This window comes from Etheostoma spectabile, chromosome 13, assembly GCF_008692095.1.
Source record: "Etheostoma spectabile isolate EspeVRDwgs_2016 chromosome 13, UIUC_Espe_1.0, whole genome shotgun sequence".
NCBI classification, from domain to species: domain Eukaryota; kingdom Metazoa; phylum Chordata; class Actinopteri; order Perciformes; family Percidae; genus Etheostoma; species Etheostoma spectabile.
Window position 1 is genome coordinate 29,919,789 of NC_045745.1, and position 19,365 is coordinate 29,939,153.

General features: G+C 39.3%; 1 protein-coding gene across 3 annotated transcripts in view; it reads left to right on the top strand.

Moving 5' to 3' along the window:
• Window positions 1-19,365, top strand: part of gabra3 (gamma-aminobutyric acid type A receptor subunit alpha3) — a 177,023-nt gene that overhangs the window by 59,060 nt on the left and 98,598 nt on the right. For all 3 annotated transcript variants that reach the window (XM_032532710.1, XM_032532709.1, XM_032532711.1), the window contains exons 3-4: window positions 4,450-4,571; window positions 8,393-8,460. In XM_032532710.1, the coding sequence (XP_032388601.1) occupies window positions 4,450-4,571; window positions 8,393-8,460 (190 nt within the window). The remainder of the gene's footprint in view (window positions 1-4,449; window positions 4,572-8,392; window positions 8,461-19,365) is intronic.

The following is a 19,365-nucleotide window of genomic DNA, read 5'->3' on the forward strand; positions in this document are numbered from 1 at the left end:
GTGTGTGTGTGTGTGTGTGTGTGTGTGTGTGTGTGTGTGTGTGTGTGTGCGCGCTTCAGTAAAGCACGCAGATGCTACAAACCACACAAGTACTGTGTTTTTCTGCAGTGGATATTTGAGTGTGGAGCAGACATTGTTAGAATGGTTTCACAGGGACAAAAGGTTTCTCGTTAATATTTAAGTGTCCACTGGTTCTGTCTGAGGCCACAGAGGCTTTTTGTTTGATATATGATTCATGTTAAGTGAGATATTATCTATTGCGGTTTAGCTCGCCCCAGCCATTTCTGAAGCTTTTTGTATTTGGTGTATTCTGAGCTGCCTAAAACACGCATGCCACTTGTCACTTTTTGGAAGTCTTGTGAATGAAAAGCCAGAAATGTACAGTTTATTGGAGCTGGGCGGTAATACGGTATACCGCAGGGTCTTAACAATAGCAACGGTATCAGTTTCAATACCGTCATTGAAAAAAATGCAATGCACTATTTAATGCCTAAAATGCTTATGTGTGGTTGTCCTCATGTGACAGTGGGGAAGAGAGAGAAAGAGAGAGAGAGAGAGAAAGAGGGAGAGGGAGGGGGGATGGCAAGTCATGCACCGAGTGACCTGGTCTCGAAGAAGAACCCAACTTCTGCAGTTTGGCAGCATTTGGGGTTCCGCCATAATGAGATGGACAGGTGTTTCAGTATTAGTGTTTCTGAACTGTAGAAGCACTAGCCAACAGTTTGGTGACGCCGTCGTCATCTTTAATTAGTCACGGTAATACAGTGTATCACGGTAAAATAGGGAGGAGGTGTGACGTTGTCAAACTTTGGATACCGCCCAGCTCCACAGAATATTACTTTCAAATATCAAATATTTACACTGTCCTATTTGCACATATTTTTGGCAGAGCTTAATTATACAGCACACCTAGGTACCCATTTGACAACCGCACTGTATCAAACTGTGCCCCACTCAATGAGGTGCAGATCATGAGCTTTGTGTTAATTAAAAGGCTCAGTCTCAGTGGAGATAATGTCTCAGATATCTCCCATCATCTGACTAATCATTAGTACTCTCTTCTTAGCGTCTTATTTCTTAACGTTTAGTCTTGGTTGATGTGGCGACACCTGTGGTTACGACTGAATGCGTAAGCAGCCTAAAAATATACATTTACTGCTCTGGATTGAATCCGCCATATCTCTCTCTCTCTCTCTCTCTCTCTCTCTCTCTCTCTCTCTCTCTCTCTCTCTCTCTCTCTCTCTCTCTCTCTCTCTCTCTCTCTCTCTCTCTCTCTCTCTCTCTCTCTCTCTCTCTCAAATATAAATAAATATAAATTACCTAAGTACCATATAGCAAAGTGTTGGTGGAACTAAATAGCCTAACTCCTTGAATGGTTTAATTTGAGAGCAGTCGTTTGTAAATGTATATTTTCAGACTATCATTCAGTCGGCCCGCTATTATCTGCCATGCTTTTTATACTTTTTGTTACTTGTTTGTTTTTGTTTTTTTACAGAAGCAGAGTTTCCTTCTAGAGCCCAACCAATAAAGGATTTTAAAGGCCGATACAAATATATTTAAAAATCCAATACGCCGATATATTTTTTTAAATCCAGAAACGTGTTACAAAACAAACAGATTTCCCTAACATTAGTTATTTGTAGTTATTTGTAAGTTCTTACTAAAATAATATAATAATTTGTATTATTGTCAGAACAGAACAAAGGAACATCCTAATATATGGAAGTTCTGATAAATAAAATTAGAAACTTAAGATATGAAACTTGTCCTTCGAACAAAAACACATTAACAAAAAACAAAAAAATCAGTGCTGCCAAGAGGGACATTGTAGAGCGCCCTCTGGTGGACAAACTATGTAATGTCAGTTCTCATAACACAGTTGACGGTCCGTTTTTATTTATCAGAGTCATTTTTTTTGTCATTTTAATGATTTTGATTTATATTTAAAAAAAAAAATCTGAAAAAAAATCTGAAAAATGCCTAATATTGGTAAATTTCTATATCCTTCTTTACATATTATATGCTTTGCTTCCTCGTAGGCCTATATTTGGACATAAAAACAAAAGACATCAAAGAAAATGGACTCTGAAATCTAGTAAATATAAAGAGAATTAAATGATACATGTAATGCACACTGTACACATGACTGTAACACAGTGTATTCATCAGTTATTCTCCATGGTAACTTAGGTGCCTCTGCTTTTGTGCCACCAAGTCAAGGCTAAATTTATCCAGGATAACTGGAATATCCCGGCTTTGTCCCTTATCCTGGTTTTGTGCAATAGACCACTGGTGTATCTGTTTACAATGCAAAAAGACAATGTGTTAATAAGGAAGTCAATCAAAAATCATCGAAAATTACAATCTGATTTCATGCCGCACACAGCGCAAGTAGTTTTCCACATATCAGCTCGACTGACATAAATAGGTTAAGTCGCCTGCAGCTCTTTCTAACAGCTCGTTCAGCTTCCATGACGCCATGCAATAAGTAAAACTGATCTGCAGTCAGAAAAATGACAACAAAGACAAAATTAAACAAAGAGCAATTTGGGGTTTCCTGTGGCTGCTAAAAGTCATACTGCTTTTCGCCAGTTGAATAATTGTTTTATGAAGCGGCAGAAAGAAATGTTATATTTGCATTAACAAAAATGGAAAACAGACACAGTGAGAAGCCAACAGTAAACAGTGAGGCTGATATGAAAATGAGATGAGGCTAGGCTGGATTACATGCTTGCTTCGTTTCCTGTGACTCCGTCATATATGTGAAGGCAACTGGAATCCTGCGCTGTAATGCCGCCACTGACAGTGAAAACAACTCAATAGAGCAGTAATTTTGATGACTATTGTAGAAAAAAATGTAGTAAAAAAAAAGGGAATTTATCTTTCTGAAATGGTCCCCCAGTGGCTAGAAACGGTGATAGGTGTAAACCGAGCCCTGGGTATCCTGCTCTGCCTTTGAGAAAATGAAAGCTCAGATGGGCCGATCTTATGGAGGTCATAAGGGACAAGGTTACCTCCCTTTTCTCTGCTTTTCCCGCCCAGAGAATTTGTCCCCCCATGAGAGAGAGAGAGAGACATCATGGCTTTCAAACAAGCAAAGTGGCAGCTGATATTTATTTATCATCCACAGATGCCTATGTAATCGCCACTTAGCTAGTCAAAAGTCATTTGGTCAAATGCCTGTAAATCATGTTTGCTGTTCAGAGCATGAAAGAATGTCCTTTTTAAATCCCCATAGTGATAGTAATTATAACTGCATAGACTTTAAGAAGTGACCTTCACCAAGTTAGTGTTTTAATGGGGTTGTAGCTCAGATGGACACTTGTTTGGAGTTGGTAATATAGGACAGATTAAGCTACAGAAAGCCCTTCTAAGAGGGCTAGCAAAGACAGATTTGCTGTTGAAGAGTAAAGTCTTCACTATAAGCAACATTTAAGGAAAATGTGGGTTACTCTTCAAGCACTAAATTCCATCAAGCGCCATCGTTACCGAGCAACAAAATGCTGCGTCTGTGATAATGCATCAGGACATGGACTGCTCGTTGATGAGGATTACTTGGATATTATAGTTCAGCTCCTCAGGAGATTTAAGTTTAATTGAAGGCACTCCTCATTAACTCATCAGTGTTCCACCTACATTATAGTGGCCTTTTCATCTCACCACAATATGACCCTGCAGGGAATTGTGGGACATGTAAAATTTAAAAACAAGTGTCTGATAACATGTGATGAATTCTCTAACAAAACACATCAGAGTATTTCCTTCTTGAGAAAGAATCCATTACTATAAATTCAGTTTTCTGTAAAGAGCCTTTAAAGATGAATATAACAAAACAAACACAACCAGACGTTATTATCCAAATATTGATTGAAGCCTTGGGCAGATCACTCGCATGAGATTGTGTCTGTGAGAGAAATAATAATCAGGGAAGTAGAATTACAACTAATTTCCTACAGAAACAGTTCCAATTTAGAGTTTGGCATCATACTGAATATACTCTGTATCAAACTTTTGATCATGAACAACATGTAAAATAATGAAGTCTCATATCATTTATTCATACTGAAATCGGGTATGGTTATGTTAAAATTAATAAATCATGGTATATCTATTTGGGTGGTGGAGAGTCAAAACATTTGAGCCTGTATGTGTGTTGTAGGGCTGCACGACATAAGGAAAATATGCAAAATGCAATAACGTTGTTGAATATTGAGATAAATAAACGTATTACAATGTACTCAGTTCTGCATTTCTGCATTTTTTTTTTTTTTTCCTTTGCGATGGCGGATACAAACAAACAGCAGACTTTCACACCACTGGACACTGAATGCATGGTGGTCTTAGTGCTCCAGTGGAACACAATATTAACTTTTTATATTACGTTTTTATTACATTTTATATGCTCTCCATCTTTTGACTCCACCTTCCTGTCTCCATTTCTTCTTGCAGGGCAGTAGTTGGACACAGAGAGCCGTTGCCTGATGATAGTAAAGACAATATCACCATTTTCACCCGAATCCTTGACAGGCTGTTGGATGGATATGACAACAGGCTACGTCCTGGACTGGGAGGTAGGCAACACTATATATTAGACGACTGCTCTGATTTAAGATGCATGAAATTGTGCATCAGCCAGAACAGGTCTTCATGCTGCTGTAAACGTAATAAACACGTTTGATGTACGTGTCCAAGCAGTATAATCCATACCGTTAAAAAAGGGCTTTAATTAACTAAACGGATCACTAGCTATTTCTCCAGGTTGATTAATGGATAGAATCTATGATATAACTTGGCTCAATTTAGTGTTTAAGCAAAAAAAAAAAAAAAAAAAGGTTTGGGTAAAAGAAGAACAACTGACTTGTATATGCAACCAGCAACTAATTCTTTAGATAGACTAGTTAGACTAAAACTCAGGATAATAATGTTCTTATTGACATTAACATTTAGCTTGTTGCTGTAATAATTACCAGACACTACACTGGTTTGGCTAACTCTTTGCTAAAAAAAAATAGTTTATTTCCAGCGGTAGTTTTTGGACCTCGTGGATCTAGAAGGTCACACGCAGATGGCACACCAACACCATGATCACACTGAAGTCAGGTCACTTTGTGCAGTAAAATCTGCTTTCCCTTGGGTGGAAGTCTTTGTTCAATCATGCCCAAATGGCAAATAAGCACGTCAGTGGAAATCCCTTTAATTGATGCCATTTCATCCACATATTTGCACCCCAAGGATAACAAACGGCATAACAGCAAGTCCACATGCTCAAGCAGGCTTTGCCATTTCTCAGCCAGCCAGCCAGCTGGAATGGTCATTTCTGCTCCACTGCTTGCTGTTGAAGCCCCACGCCCACTGCTTTCAGGCTGCGGACCCACCAGGCTGGATGACCTGGACTCCATGGCAGCAACCAGAGCAAGGAACCAGGCACAAGATGTTAATGTCATATTCTGCCTCTGTGCCATCTCCAAGGGCAAGGAGATGGTGAGGCGTGCGCCACTCAGGGCTTACAGTCATGATGGTTTCCTTTTGTAGTGCAGTGACTCAAATGTACAGACTGAAAAAAAGCTGGATTTTCTACCAAACCCAACAGACTATTACAGGCTCGCGAGGCCAGTGGAAACACAAGAGAAACCACATATAAGAAAATCGTGGCCTGCAACTTGTGTCTTCTGATAATTAGGAAATTCTCACTGAACCATGAGCTGTACCATTATACAGAAAATAATTCTAAAATGTTGAAATATTACACTTAATTCATAGCCCAGCAGAGCAAGACTGCTTTAAAAGGTTGAACATATGGTTAGGCATTCATCTGAATTCATTAAGTAGCAAGATGACCACATTTTTAATTTACTTATTATTATGATTTATTATTCTTCCTAGATTTTTTTTTCTCAAATAATATGATTCATGATCATATTTCTGCTTTACAGATTATAGGTAGGCTATATTTGTGATGCCTTGTGTATTATTTTTGTATCTCGCTTACTCTAGATACTTTCTAAGTTATTTAATGTAAGTCCAGTGTAACAAACTCAGAGATTGTTCACAATGCAAGCAATGCTCAAAACACTATGGATACTGTAGTTCTGGTGGAAATCTAGTTGATACTGCATGTGCTATTCCCTGGAGTAGCAGAACAGCATGAAACCAGTAATGGGTTGCAGATGAATCTACATTGATCTGATTTGTCTGATTTGTTATTATTTTGCAGATTATATTACTCCAACGGGATTGGAAGACCTCTGCTAATGCTTTACAATTTGGACCTCAATAGTCCAACTTTCTGTAAATCACATGTTTTATCACGAGACAATATATTGATTCTTAGGACAACAATAGGATATTTACTGGTCTCACAAAGTCTGCCACAACACCACTTTGATTCACCTGCAACCGCCTGCAACCATTTAACCCAATCAGTTACATTTATACTGTCTTACAAAAAGCAACTAAAATATGATGTAGCAATTTCATTACTAAGCTCTTCCAGACATTTAATTAAAAAATAAACACTCTTTAATAAAAAGAAATTAAAGTGGGAGGCGCATCTTAAAGATGACATATGTATCGATAGTTACACTTTCAATCAATAATGATGGATTGTTGAGGATTGAATACCTGCAGACAGACCCACCAGTTGGGGAACTCCTCAGAACAGCCAGAACGCTCAGTCAAAGTCAAAATCCCCTACGTGTACACGAACAAAGCAACCAATCTTCCTCCTGTTCCTCTCCGCCAGCCCTCATGCCCCACCACCCACAGTCCTAGTGACAAACAGTCAAGTGGGACCATCTCAGACAAACCGACTGGATAGTAATAGGAGATAAACAATTCCTTTCATTTTTAGCGGAATCTATTAGCTCTGCCCTACACGCCGATGCATTGTTGTAAAAAAGGACCGGGCCAACTCATTCTGTTCCCCCACCATGCAAACTGCTGACTGGGTGTTGTGATAATCACGCATTTGTGAGAGCTATTTGTGTCACAGCAGTGATTAATGTGGAAGTAGATCTTCTCTCTCAAGGGGGGCCTTTGCCAAAGGGTTGGATACTTCACCTGTGGGTGGTCAGTTAGATCTGGGACACAGTAAGAGCCCAAGATCTATTCATTTTTGGAGAAAAGGCTCATCACTCTCTAGTTGTTGCACCACTGGGAGCAGCTATTTGTCTCACCAATGGCTAGAAAGCCTACTTCTTCTTCACACATTCGGCCCAGAGGAGCTGATTCAGCCAACACTGAAGAGGGCAAAATTTGATCTGTCACGACTTTAATATCATGCCCTGTATGTTGTATTCAAATCACTTGTAAAGTATTGGAAGCAACTATTTCACAACTCCTAATTAACATCACATTTAAAAGCCTGGACTCATTTATTGTATGATGATCAGTAAGATCGCTGTTACAGTATCAAGAATAATTCATAAATCATTCTGACAGAACTAAAGCAGCAATGGAGCTTGTAATGTAACAAAACGTGCAATTATACATGTAATTATGATTAAAGAACTACACTGGCCCGATAGGAACATATAGTCTTGTAACAGTCATGCCAGATTCATTCCACAATAGACCACGTACATAATGCCTAATGTGATTATAGTGAATGCATAGACTTGTGTAATAGCAGCAAAGTGTGCCCATTATTTGAATAAAAACACACACAGAGCTGCCTTCTTAACGCTGACTGCTGCAGATTATTCCAGGGCCAGAAGTCCCTTAGGGACTGTTAAATGTTTTTTGGGGTAGGCAAACTAAATTATGTTGGGTCAAAAGGGATGTCTTCTCTCCAAAGATACAGACGTGGACCTTGCTCAAAGCAGATTTTATGCTGTAGTGGACAAAACTAGCTCACTGGCTTGAGCCAAATAAATAGTAGTTTTACTGAACTAAAGACTTTCAAAAGCTTGTATGAAGTCGCTCACAGCAACATTTTGCCCGTAAATTGAGGTTGTAGAAACCCTCCTGGGCCAAATACTTGGGAGTATTATGTCCAGCGCTGTCTAGTTTTCTTGTGTACATTTTAGGAATCTTTTAATACTACTAGTATTAGACTAATACTATTGTCCAGCATTATGTCCTAAAGCCTGCAATCTGTGGCAGAACAGTTAACACGGTTTCGACAAAATGATGCACAAAGACTGTTCAAATCCAGTAATTAAGCCGTGGAACAGGGGCACAAATTCTTCACTGAGCCTGCATAAATCTTGTATTGGAAGTGTTGCTCTCTAACCCTTGATTACAGTTGAACGTTTGTGAAGCGGCTTGGTTAAATGCCATGAGGCAGACTTTACCGTCATGTACACAAACCGTCAGCTTAACAAAGACGCAAAGCCTTTCGTACACAGGCTTCCCTGTAAAGTGTTCTGGTCCTTGTCTTCCCTTTCCTCAGAGAGTGTGACAGAAGTGAGGACAAACATCTATGTGACGAGTTTTGGGCCAGTGTCGGATACAGACATGGTGAGTATGTTCCTCTTCTCCTTCCACCTCACTTTAATCAGCACCGTTTGGCATCAGCAGCTTAGCAGTGTTCACTTTACTCTGAAGTATTTGGTGAGCATTTGTCATTTTGGGATTGTGCATCATGGGAACATCCTTTGCAGAATAATTGAATTTTATTTCAGCAAGGATTGCACGCATTTTCTAAGTTAACAATCTTCGCTGTGTCTAATAGAAGTGTTTTCCCCACTTTCTCATTTGGAGTCTGAGTTTCTTTATTTTCAATAGATACTTTTGGAATTTTACATCCTGTCATTCAAGACTGCTCTTTTTTTCTGCTTCTTGCCTTGCTAAGGGGAGAATGTATGGAATTATAGCACAGCAAGCTTGAAGTTCACAGTTTTTGGTTTGCTTTTATGTGCCAGAGATAGATAATAAAGTCTATCAGGTCTAGCTAAATATGAAAATAAATGCACAAAAATTTTCGAAAATATACAGCATCAGGTGCAAAAGTTCAATTCAATTTTCAAGATGAAGCACTCAAGAAATTAGTTAATACTAGACGTGGGGAAAAAAAAAAATCTTAGATGCATCGCAGTTCTCTCTAGAACAATGCAATGCTGGATTCTGATAAGTTAATCGATTATTAACTTATTAACTCGTGTCTCCAGACATGTACAAATCAGAAAAAAGAGTGCCTGAAAGAGGATGGGAAAATAGACAACGACTTAGAGTTTAGTCAAAAGTGCAGAAACAAAACACAAAAATGGCCAAAAGGATATATACACATGATCTAATAAGACATACATTAAATTAGGCAAAACACATAAAGGCTGTTGATCTACTTTGTCACATTACAACTGACCACCTCATGTTTCATGCTCTAAGAAGCCAATTCTCCACCTTTAGACATGACTGGGCCTCTGACATGGGAGGTTACTGTGAGACAAGGTGACGTTAACAAGCATGTTTAAGGCTTAAGCATGGAATGACGACACAATAAAAACCTCAGACAAAACATTTCATTAACACTTGTACATGTCAAAATCTAACAAACTCAGATGTAGATGTATTTTTTTTAAATCACGCATGGCAGTGTAAAAAAAAATGTTGCATCAAGATGCATGGATAATTGCTTTAGAGTTGAATCGTTGGCCTCTGAATCGGAAGGTGCCCAGAGATTCCCACCCAACACTATGGGAAGCAGCAATGTTTTCACTCTCTCTGTAGCCACAGTCTGACAGACTACTCCTTTTTTTCAAATATTTTTTATTACAAAGTTTCATTTCAAAAATCAAGTTGACAGACTACATTTTAAACCACTATTCCTGTTTTACGCAAAGGGAGCCGCCTTCTGCATGAAGTGTTCTACCTGTCCACATGATGTTGCTCCTACAGAACCTCCTTACAGACAGTTTTCACATTGGCGGTCCTAGTAATTTATTTTCAATAAATAGTTTAATGCTGGTGTGGTGGAACTTCCAGAAACACCATGTTGTGGTAAGAAACCAAAGGGAAAACGTAGACATCATCAGATCATTCCTAGATCACAGGTCAGGGGACGAGAATATTCGGCCAGACTCTAATAACCAAAACCTGTTCCTGAATGCTACAGGTTGAGGGAGCATAGGCAGCTGCATGAGAAGGGAATCCTTTGTTCCATAGTCCACTTTTGGAGGTCGGTTGAAACAGGGTAAAAGGGGCCTGACACACTACATCCCAGAAAAAGATAGTTTATAGATAGGTGAGCATCTTCTTCTATCAATATCTTGGTGCCAAACTTGACAGCTGAGGAACTCCTCAGAGTTAGGACGGGACGACACGATAACACATTGTTGGTAAACTGGACTAGAGCCCGAACCAATATATTGGCAGACAATTGGTATTTATATTGGCAGATATAAAAATGTAATTCCTTTATAATGACAAATGAATGATTTTGATAGATGAATATTTAAAATATAAACTAAAAACGGACAGTCAACCATGTCATGAGTGTTGCATAGTTTTTTTGTTCAAAGGACTTTTAGTTTCATACCTTAAGTTTGTGGGTTTTTTTATTTTTTATCAGAACTTTAATATATTTTGATGTTGCTCTTTTCTGTTGTGACAAATTATCACATTATTTTAGTGAGAACTCAAATAACTACAAATAACTAATGTTAGGGAAATCTATTTGTCTTGTTATGCGTTTCTGGATTTTTTTTTTTTTTTTAAATATACATCGGCCAGTCTATCGGAATATTGGATTTTTAAATAACCAAATATCGGTACTGGCCTTAAAAATCGTTTATTGGTCAGGCTCTAAACTGGACTGCCTGCCTGAATTTTCTCCTCAAATCGAGGTTCCATTAAATGCTTCTGTGTAAGTGATCAGAGTCTCTCGAACCTTCTTTACGTATGTGAATATCAGTGGTGCTGCTGCTGAGGTTTTCCTTACCGACTGGCACATTCTGCTCTACGGTCACGCACGCAACACTTCTGACTACTACTGGAGAAACTCAGTCTTATCTCACTCAGTCCAGCTCTAAAAGGCTGTTTCTATCATCAATTGAGCTGGACAATATCAAAAAATGTAACATAGCAAAGTTGTTTACCCGATAAAAAGGGCAATACTTTAGCTCAATCATTAGTTTTGGGTAATATAATCACATTAAAAAAAAAATCATAATTATTATATATTACATATTATAATCCCGATATTTGCCATCACTGTAGGCCATAAATTACTAATTGCACTTCTCAGCTGTAAAAGTCAAATAACTTTAGGATAGAAACTGTAGTGCAGTTTTTTACCAGCAGGGAAGGATGACATTCATATCATGACTATGTATTACAACAACCGAAGTTGTGGTTAAAGTGCTCTCTTTTTAAACAGCATTATTCTGGAGACATTCCATCGCGATCCCCGGATGACCTCCCTTAAACAGCAGATGCTGGAGATGGTTCACGCTTTGTCTTGGGACCTCATGTGGCATTTGACATATTTGATCATGCAGCTCTAATTGACCGCCTTGAGCATTGGGTTCTCTGGCTCAGCACTGAGCTGGCTCGACAGCCTGGATGACGTAGCAAGATTAATGGGTTTACGGAGAACTTGGGAACTTGAGTTTTTGGTCACAAAAGGGGGCTTCTTATTGTAACTTTACATATAATCTTCTCTGAAAAAGGCTTCTTTCTTCTTCCAGCAAGGTTATGTTTTTTGATCAGTTTGTCATTTTGATTACAGACAAAGCACTGGCCCAATTTTCATGAAACATGGTAGAAGGGTGTAGCATTAACCAAGTAAGAACCTATTCGAATCACAGAGAGGATACAGGAATTACCTTACACGTGCATTAACATTTCCAGATAGGGCATTTGTGCGTGGTGTGTGTGGTGTCAGAATATTTAAATAAAAATGGGTTCCACACTGGGAATATTCCCACTGCAGTGAGATAAGGCATGCTTTGGCTCTCTGAGTGCCCTTCTAGTTTCTGATGGGTTTTTCTGGATGGATTATTTGTTGAACTTGGGACAAAAGGTGTTAGTTTGTATTGCGTAAGAAGTTGTGGAATTGGCTGACAAATGTTTCCCCCCCCCCCATTTTTGTTGTCTTAAATTCATGTGGGCTCGGAACTTGTACATGACACAATATAACTTAAAGAGCCTTATGTCAAGTAACAACTTCTCAAAGTCAGGTCTTCAGTGACTACGTTTACATGCACATATTTCAGGTTTTCGTCCTCATTCGGAAAAAGACGATGTTCTGACTAAGCTGTTTACATGGCTAATGAAAGCTTTTACACGTCCAGGGGCTCGTTGTCTAATGATCTGCCAGTGGCTGTGGGCAATTTGATTATACAAATATTTATTCATATTGTTTCAGATTAGAATATTGAAAAATAGAGCCCAACCCATAAAGGATTTTTCAGTATTTTTCAATACTTGGTGATTTATATATGTATATCTCGGTCTATAGAAATATTTTGTAGTTGTACATGAGTCCTCACTAATATATTAAAATGCAGTTTAAAAATAAACTTCTTTGTTTTGTCAGAACAGAGGAACATCAAAATATTAAACATATAAAAAGTTCTGATGAATAAAATGTATAAAAATACAAACTTAAGCTATGAAACTTAAAGTCCTTTGACAGAAACACATCAAAAATCAAAGAGTGTCCAACAAAGACGTTGTAGAGACAGAAGCCAGAGTAAGCCCTGCCCCCGTTCACTCACACACTGCTCCCAGAAACATGGAGAGACCTAGCGACGACAGTGCCAGTCCACACTTATGTCTACAGTTTTAATTGTTATTAACACAGCTGTATTTGAGGCAAACCTGTATTTGTACCAGTGTTTGGGTAATAGCATGTGAGACGGAGCCTGCTGGACCTGGGCCAGAGATGTGCCCATGGTCAGAATATCATGGTTCATAAAAAGGCAGCGCAGTGACAATAAACATTTCATACACATGACGTGTGTGACTCCGCTGACCCGCCATTCCACCCTTGCTGGATCCATTCATAATAAGTCAGCCGTCACTCTGTGAGTAGCATATGCACCCCCCCTCTCTCCGTATCTCTTTTAATCAGTCGGTTGTTGTTGAAAACAAGTGGAGCTTTCTCAGAGAATTTCCTTTTAAATATATCCTAGGCTATGTATTTCATATAATTTTCATGTATTGCAGCAGTATATTTTGAATCTGGGAAGGAAACCCTGTTTTGCATTTAATCTATTTTAATAAAAGAGCTTGTGAAAAGTGGCTTTGACCTTAACCCATTATGTAAAAATATAGGAGGTATATATCGTGTATCGCCATTCAGCCGAAAAATGCAGTGATATGATTTTTAGTCCTGGGCTAGTGGAAGATCTCTAGCACAATATGAATACACGATATGGATGTAAAAGAAAGAAGTTAGGCTATGTATAACTGCTTTACGTGACAATAACATTTGTTAAATCAACAAATCAACAAATCGTGATAATTAATCGTCATCTCAATATTTATCAAAATAATCGTGATTATCATTTTGGCCATAATCGTGCAGCCCTAATATGTTGAACTTGCTTTGTGAGAGAGTGTTAGTTTTGTTACCTTATTACAAGACACAGTGCTTTATCTTTTTCAGCAGATATCACCTGTGGGCTCTCGCAGGGATCAATTCTAGACACTATATTTTATTCTTCTGACATGCTCCACTTGGCAACATCATGAATCAACGGCACAGACTGCAATCAGTGGCATACATTATGACTGCACAGGGCGTAGCAACCCACTTGTGGTAATGTTTTGTTAGTGAGGTCACAGCAGGTGCTATTTGTCGGCTATCAAAGGCAACATTCCTGTTGTACATACACACCCACACCTTCGTCTAGGGATCAATGCACCTTTTTTTCTTTTTTTACTGTCCGCAGATGTAGAAACAAAGCATCAACATATGGAATTTCCTTAAATTTCTGCATTGCTTAGTCAGTTTTAGATGAAGTCACTGTTCATTACCCAGGCAAGGCTCTGGCCCCAGGCTACGCTGCATTTTCTGTCTCCATCTGCACATTAAGACTGCATAAAGGCTTCAAGCAGTTCCTTTCAAGATTTTCCACAGTCTAGCTTCAAACAATGATCAGGCTTTAGCCTTCAGGAAGTATCACACTACAAAACAGACAACTTAGTATCATCTTGTAAAACACGTTGCAAGTCTAAATATATGCATTGAAATATAAGTAGATTGCTTGTTTCTTTTACGTCGGTGATATGTTGTGTGTAGCCTAAAGCAATATCTCTTTTTTTTCATATTTATATAGCCAAATATGTTTACATGTTATTCAGTGAATACGTTTTTTGAGCTACAGTGCAAAAGTGAGAAAATGTATTTCTGCACTTTGCATTCAGAAAAAAATACTCCCTCCTGTACTGTAACTACTAAGTTCTACCTACACATTAGTAGAATTAGCAGCAGAGCTAGTGTATGGGATTGCATGATATCCACCGGAAAAAAAAAACTTCACAGATCAGCTCTAGGAGTTCTGAGGCCCTCTTAGCAGAGGAGAGAAGAATCAGAGGACAAGACCGACGATTATACAGTACAGTGAGCAAATGTGGGTAGTTGGCTGCACTAGATAAGTAAGTCTTGACTCTGGATTTTAGTAATGAGCGGTCTGAATTGTTGAAATGTGTGCCTGTTTCCAAAAGCCAGGGATCCATCTGAAAGTGAGTGGATCACTTGGTTTTCCTTCGAGTTTAGAGAACAAGGAGTTTTTCATCAGCAAGCAGGGAGGTAAATGTGTGATGTACTGAGGGGTGAGCGGTTTGTCTCGATTTCTATAAAAGTGTACTTGGCCATTGAAAAAACGACTTCTGGTATTCAGAGCCAATAAAAGGCAAATCTACAGCAGGTCAGGGTCGTGCGATCAGGTTTTCTGGTTCATGAGTTTCCAAGCTACGGAGTTCAGAAGGAGTCTGATGTGTTATTTCATTTGAGTGTGGAGCAGGACAGCCCCGGAGTATTGCAGCAAACAGTTCTGGGAAACAAAAGCATGGACCAATTTTCTAGGTCAGTTAAAGGAGAGGAAATGACTAATCCTGGAGGGACTTCAGAGGTGGAAAGAAGTGTTTTAAGATATTTCCTTGATGTGTCCGCCAAAAGAAAGTTCTGCATCCAAGACAATTCACCAGTTTAACTAATGACCATATGCTGCTAAGGATGTTAAAGGTGCCCTGTCACATGCATTTTATTACTTTGTGGTAATGTCTGAAGTTCTACCATAGACTGTGTAACATTTTTTGTGGAAAAAAATGCCTTGGTTACCTTGTTTCAAGCCATTCTAGCGTGTTATAGAAAGCCCGCAGGCAGACGCAGCTCGATTTGTGCCAGTTCTCATTAATATTCAGTGAACTAAGCTGCTTGACTCTGATTGGCTAACAGCTAGCAAATGACAGCCTGGCTATCAGTATCCTGTACCCAGGTCAGAGCTAATTGTTTCCCTCCAGATTCTTTTAATGAGTCATTTAATAAAGCCTACTAACTCTTTAATTTTCTTTTTAAATTGACAGATCCCTCTGTGTCTATTTATTTATAGATAATGAGTTTGTGTGTAGTGTGTAGCTTGGGTTATGTTAGGTGTCATTTTGGTATGATTTTTGTTCATCCAGAAATGTAGTAAATAAGCTCCATTAAACCTCCCCATTTCAAGTGGTTCCTGACTATAAGCTCATACCACTCCATAAATGCTAGCTTTGCTTTTGAAGCAATACAGGAAATGAACCCAGATCACCCCAGCTGGTTGAATATCTACACACTCAAAAGGTATTTTGTAAAAAAGTAAAGTTGGAAATGTGTGTGGTGGAAAATGGATTAACAATGGCAATTTTTGGCATTAATAAGTTACCTTGAAGCTGTTGAAAGACATGTAAAAATGGATTTAAGGCTTGTGTTTTAGATTCATTGGGACAACATCTAAGGATAAGGAATGGAGATCAGCACATTGCTTTGTGGGACAAGGGAAGCAAGAAAAATGACCCGCTTTCCTATATCAATGTTCTTTTTAACTACCCGATTACCCAAAATAACATGATTAATTCCACACAACGCTCTTTGGCAAGTACAAATCACTACTTTTTATTAATTTTGGGGTGTTGTATTCAATTTTATAGCATTTGAAGAAGAAAAAAAACACTGAAGTGCTTTTAAAATAGTATTGATTAAAAGTTGACATATTCCAGTCTGTGATAATCCATCTACATGCTTTTCTTTACTTTTAGTCTAAATAATTCCTAATTTCAAATTTATTTATTTTTAATTTCAAATATTAGGTATAGTTTCCTACAAATGAGGTTTGACCATAAATTCCAAAAATAACTCAATAAGTTAGTGTTGCGTAGTGTTGAAAATGTAAAAGAAGTGTTGTATAAGTGTGATAAAAGTGTCAAAAGTGTTATTTTTCAATTTAGACGAGAAGACAACACGAGGGTAAATACCAAATGACCCCAGTCAGAGAGTGCTTCTCCACATCATGTAAAGGCTCTTGTTATCTTCGAATCTTTAAAAAAAAAAAAAATAAAAAAAAAAACTATTCTCTAAATAGTTGGGAGCACATTCACCATATTAACTGCAGATGACTTTGAATTCAACATCTGTTTGAGCATTTGTTTAAGTACTTAGTTAACTTTATAGAATGAATTGATAGAGTACCAACAAGACTTACCCCTATTTTCCCTGGGCGTGTCTGCCCTGCAGAACCCCAGCAAGCAAATACGGCCATTCGAGTCAATGCTCGACATTCCACAACCCGTGTCGCAGCGCGTCCCAGAAGCGGGCGTGAAGCCTAGGATATACGTGCGTGCAGTGTGCAGACCTCCGTAGATGGCGTGCTTAACACCAGTAGTGAAGAAGAGAGCGGAAGTAAAGAAATGCAGGCTGCCTGGCAACAGTAGTAAACACACTCCTGATACATGACATTTATCTCCTCTAATCATTATCGTGACTGTGGTTTATGTCCAAATCAAAATGACTTCCTGCCTGTAACCCTGTTAAGAACATTCTTTCCATAAAGAAGTTTTGGTAACCTTTTACTTGAAGTTTTCTATATGAGAAGGACATGACACTGTCATGAACACATGACACTCACATGACACAGTCATGACGCATGAATACTAACCCTAACCATAACTTTTCATGACAAAACCGAATGACAGTTACTAAAAAAACGTTATGTCGCTATCGGCCCGCCGCTATATCGGTCGGGCTCTAGCCATGAACACCGTGGATACCATGACCCTAGCTTCAAGAGGTTCTCCGCTCAAGACATGCGCCACGTCTATTTTCATGTGAGCCGCGGGCGTTTGAAAAGCAAGGCAGGAAGTGAAACAGCAATCAGTCAATTTACCAAAAGACACCCCCCCCCCAATATCGTATACGTCTCACCTTGAGAGACTCATCTTGGAGGTGAAAATTTAACATGCAGGAGTGCTTGGAGTAGAAGGAAGATACTAGGTTAATGATCTCGTGATTGTTCTTTCAAGTACTTGTAGAGACAATAATATCTGCGAGTCGGGCAGGCAAGAGACAGAAGTCACGGCTCGGTTCATACCTCAGTTCAGACATCGCGGTTCGGTACGCGTTTGGTACAATGGAGGGAAAAGCAAAACAAATTTGCAGAAGGCAATTTTTTTTTATTGTTTATGTCTCAGGCTGTACCTAGTGTCATATATTCTCTCCATTGACCTAGCTGCAAAAAGCCTAAAGTGTGAAAGAAACAATTAGTACCCCTCATCATCTACTGACTCCATCTGGAACTTGTAAACAAAATAAGACAATCAGCTATAAAACTGAAAATACAGCATCTCTGTTCTCTGCAAAGACAAACTAAATGACCTGATTAATGCAACGGTACCACATCTCCCGGCCATTTTTCACCCCAGAAAGCAGCTGCCTGCCTGGCTAAAGCTAATATAGTATTATAATATCAGGGCCAGGCCAACTAAGTACCAACTATCTCCCGTCGCTTCCCACTGTCTCTCGTACCTACAACCCCCCCGCCCCCCCCTCTACCTTCCCGCGCAGTGAGGAGAGAGCAGAGAGGGGAGGGGCTGCTCCTCAGTCACAGAAAATAAGACTGTTTAGGGGGCTACAAGAGAGAAATACCTTGCATGCTCGCTGGACAATACCAGCGTCTTTCCTACAGAAAGTCGCCAGATATGTTGCTTTTTTTTTTTTTTACTGAAAAGTCCCTAAATCTAGCAACACAGTCACTAAGTTAACACTCTGTGCTGCTATCTCTGACTCACTAAAGCTGCATACATAGACGGAGCTACATATGACGCGCCAAGCTTCAGAGCTAAGGCGGGGCCTCAGATTAGGAGTCCCTGAAGAATCTGAGCATCTAACAGCAGTTCAGCGTTACATTAGTTTTGCATTTTTATTCCGTGAATTTATTTTTATATTCGTGTAAATTCATGTGCCGAACTGTGACGACCGTACCGTTTCGGTTCAATAAGAATGCATGAACCGTTCCACCCCTATATTGTAGATGTAAAGATATTTCACTGGATTCATTAAACTTCTGACCTGCTCGTGCTGCTCAATGAGGAGTCAAGGGAACACTGGAGTTATAGGATCCATCCATTCATTATTGATCTTTCAGTCTGGACTAAAGTAGTAAACCTACCGACTGCCATTGCCGTCCCTTGGGTCTCACCACTAGCATGGCTTAAAAATGTGAAGAATGAATGCTTGGAAAGACTGCAATGATCCTAGACAGAGCACACACACTATAACCTTTGCTTCTCATACTTCATGTGTACATCCAGTGGTCCAATTACCCATCTCTTATCGTAACATCAAGTGTCCCAGAAATGTCTACTCCTCGCTCGCCCTGAGGGCCACTCATTCAGCCTTCACTTGGACCCCAATACGCCACATCTGGCTTTAGTGCCACTATCGCAACAGGAGGGGAGCTAACTGCATAATCGGAGTGAAACTCGAGTATTAGGTCGATAACAAGGCACGTTGGTTAGAGTTGTGTCTGACCAAGGCAGATTTCTGCAGCGTGTCACACCAAGAGCCAGAATGTGGGTTACGATTTTGATGCTGATCTCCAGTAAGTATACATGTATGCGTTTCTCTCAATCAAGGCCCCTTTTCCACTAAACTCTTGCAGATTTTTCTCCTGTCTATTTTTTTCTGCCTCACCTTCCCCCCTCTCTCAGAAGCTCTACGGAGTTGCATCTCATTCACATGTACTGTAGGGCCCATCATGACATATTTACCCATTTCATGGTGCGATTTGACAGGTCTGCTCTAATGAAATGGAAAGCGATTGAGGCTGTCGCAGGTACTGTGCTGAAGCCTGCTTTGACAAAGATCTCAGTGATGTCTGTGCCACATCTCACCAAGGTTTCACAATCTCTGGGAGTAAACATTTTTTAAATATCTGAGAGAGGGGG